The sequence below is a fragment of the Austrofundulus limnaeus genome, unplaced genomic scaffold (assembly GCF_001266775.1).
Source record: "Austrofundulus limnaeus strain Quisiro unplaced genomic scaffold, Austrofundulus_limnaeus-1.0 Scaffold659, whole genome shotgun sequence".
NCBI classification, from domain to species: Eukaryota; Metazoa; Chordata; class Actinopteri; order Cyprinodontiformes; family Rivulidae; genus Austrofundulus; species Austrofundulus limnaeus.
The window spans coordinates 210,470-213,520 of NW_013953061.1; the positions used below are offsets into that span (position 1 = coordinate 210,470).

Consider the following 3,051-nt stretch of genomic DNA (forward strand, 5'->3'; position numbering starts at 1 on the left):
ATATAATATTATTATATATTATAGTCGAGATGTCGAAAGCAAAATGGTCCAAAGTGTGGTGTCACTTTACAAAATAAGATGCAGAAACTTAATCCTACAACAAATGCTTTAAGAATATTTGGTGCAAAGACAAGTTATTAATGGTTTTAAGTTTTAAGTTAATAAGTTGGTCAATTTCAGGTTTGACTTTGCCTCAGAAATAGTTATTGTTTCATAAACCTCTGTGTGAGTGTGTGTGTTTTATTTATTTATTTTTAAAGTACCGATTTAAATACCGTTTAGGAACCAGTTCCGTTTTGAAAGTATCGATTTGGCACCGGTATCGATTTAAACCCTTTCAATACCCAACCCTAGGAAAGAGTTGTTGGAGGGTCCCATCAGTCTAGACAGTCTTTCCGAACTCCAGTTCTAATCTACACTGGAGTCTCTGTAAATTTTGAACGACACGCTAGAGCAAATTGAAAGGCACAGGGATACATTCCGCCCCGGTTCTCGCAMGTCCCACATCGCTGGTCGCTGGCGAGAACACCAGGACCAGCGACAGCAATGAAGGCAATCCACAGCAGCTGTTGCATCTTCATGGGCTCCTCCATCTACCACCACATTCACCCAATAGCAACGGTTGCAGCAGAATTTCGCCCTAGAGCAGCGACGTACCAGAGGTCTGCAGTTGGCGTGTTTCTGGTCCAACCCACCACAGGAGATGCAACAGAAACATGAAATGTGACTTCTTATAGGGGGTGTGTGTAATTTGGTTGTGAACAGATGTTTTGAAATAAATAAAAACATTTCCTAAACATCAAATTCCTTGCAAATGTTCACACTACAGTCAGATTGCATGATTATGCTGTTTTTTCTTCACACACATCCTCCACACAGAGTGAGACGGTAAACTTTAGTCGTTTCAAAGGTGCCATGATCTCATGGTCTCCAAACAGCAGATTTCTTTTGTTTTTCCATCTTTCCAGCCTGAACTTAAGCCCATGTCGTCACTCTAATGCTCACGCAGACACGGATTTCCCTCTCTCCCCATCCTCTTTTCCCCTGTCGGTRGGTGAGACAGAGGATGTGCAGCGTGAGCCTTCCCCGTCCTTCTTAGGACGGCCGAAAGCAACTTTTCTTACTGAGGAGTTGGCAACAGTGTTCAGCGGGTCAAAATCGAACTCCAAACTCAGGTCAAAACTTGAGAGCCCTGCTTCAGGAGAATTTTTGTCTGGACCAATCAGAGAACAGAAGGCGGAGTTTTGAATGATGATGAATTTCTGTGCAGTGTCTGCTAGTTAGTTTAGCAATGGCAGTGGAGGAAGTGAATGAAGCCAGTCCGTGTTGATAAGGCTTCCAAATTAATACAGTAAATATGATATATTTAATTGATTTTTTTAAACCAAACAATCAATGATTTATAAAAATAAATCAGGAAAATTAACAAGGCTGCCCAAACTTTTGCACCCCACTGCTCCACTTAGGTGTTTCTCACATGTGATGTGTCAAAGCAAAGCACAAATTTCATCATTGCATGGGAACATGAGCTGATGACAAATAAARTAACTTTACCCTTTACACTTGAAATGCAGTGCAACCCACAACCACCAGCCTAACTAGGGATGCATGATAACTCATTTTAAGAACCGATACTGATAACTTTCTCCTTCTAATGGCCAATAACCGATAACAACCGATAACCAATAACATGCCAGGAGATGAGACTAGTCCAAAATGGGTAAAATCATAACATAAATAAACAAGATCAAAACCAAATGACACTGTAAATTACACTATTTGAAATAAACTCTTAGCAAACAAACATTTCGTAAAATATATCAAACTAAATTTCTCAAATGGTCATTTTTTTAAATAAGGCACATTAATTACAAAAAGGCCTTTAWCACTGATCTCAGATTTAAACAAAATAAAGTCATTCCACAAGTTCAAAACAGATAATGCACTAACAAGTTAGATTCAAAGTACATTTGTTTTTAATATTATTAATATATGATTTAAAATATTTTTCTACCTGAAACAGTGCTTCTGAGATAATAGTGCAGAAATGATTACCTGTCAATCAGTGTGAATGCATTACAACCATATCATACAGGAAGACACACAGAGAGGCAACAGCTGTTCAGCTGGGAAACCATGGCTAACAAGGAGATAAAATCTTCTGTCTTTAGCGAGGGTGAATGGGTGGTTGTCATCATTTCCATCGTTAAAGTGCTTGAGATCTGCGTTCTCTCTGGCAATTTTATTGGATTTGTCAAAAGCCTCAGCAATGATTTAAGTTCCGATGAGTTCTTGAACGCTAGCTTGTTGTTGTTAGCATTTTGCAGACAGACTTTGTGATGCATTCAGGAGATAAATGACGTTACATGTTCTCAAATTGGGAGTAGTTGTTCAGATGTTTACAATTATAAAGTTTGTGTATAACGTACAGGGTTAATTTGTAAAATAATATTAATAATTCTTAAGATGACTGGTTGTTTTTCAACACAGAGTATTCTAATTATTTTTCTAGTGAGAAAGTTGTTTATGCCAATGCAACTTTAACGTTGCTCGGGTCGTGTCGGACGGGAAGCGGCTTGACCAAAACAGATAAAAACAAATACGCATTCTGATCGCCGCGCTGGCAAACATGTACATATATTATTGGTTCTGTTTGTTATGATATCGGACCGATAAGTATGATGTCATAATTTCCTGATATCGGGCCGATAACTATCGTGCACCCCTAAGCCTACCGCTTCTCGTCACCCGGGCTAAAATGGTTCTTGGTATAGAGATGCTTGACTCTTACCCGAGCCTCTCTGGATGTTTTGGCCATGTTGAGGAACATTTGCCCCACCTCTCTGTCAAAGACTCTCACCCTGTTCCATTCCAGTGTCAGAGGGTTTTCTTTTCCTTTAAACACCTTACAAAAACAACAAAAGATTAATATAAATTAGAACAATGCAACTAAAGCTTAAAATGTGTCAATGAGTCAACAAAAAAATCCTCAAAGACTGCCTATAATAGATGGTGATAACCTCCAGTTGTAAAGAGCCGATACAATGTGGT

The 3,051-nt window shown here is 38.9% G+C and overlaps 1 protein-coding gene across 1 annotated transcript in view; it reads right to left on the reverse strand.

Moving 5' to 3' along the window:
• top3b (DNA topoisomerase III beta) overlaps window positions 1-3,051 on the reverse strand; it is a gene marked incomplete in the record, with an annotated part of 53,272 nt that overhangs the window by 40,192 nt on the left and 10,029 nt on the right. Inside the window, 1 exon segment of the mRNA XM_014027532.1 lies at window positions 2,792-2,905. Within this exon segment, the coding sequence (XP_013882986.1) occupies window positions 2,792-2,905 (114 nt within the window).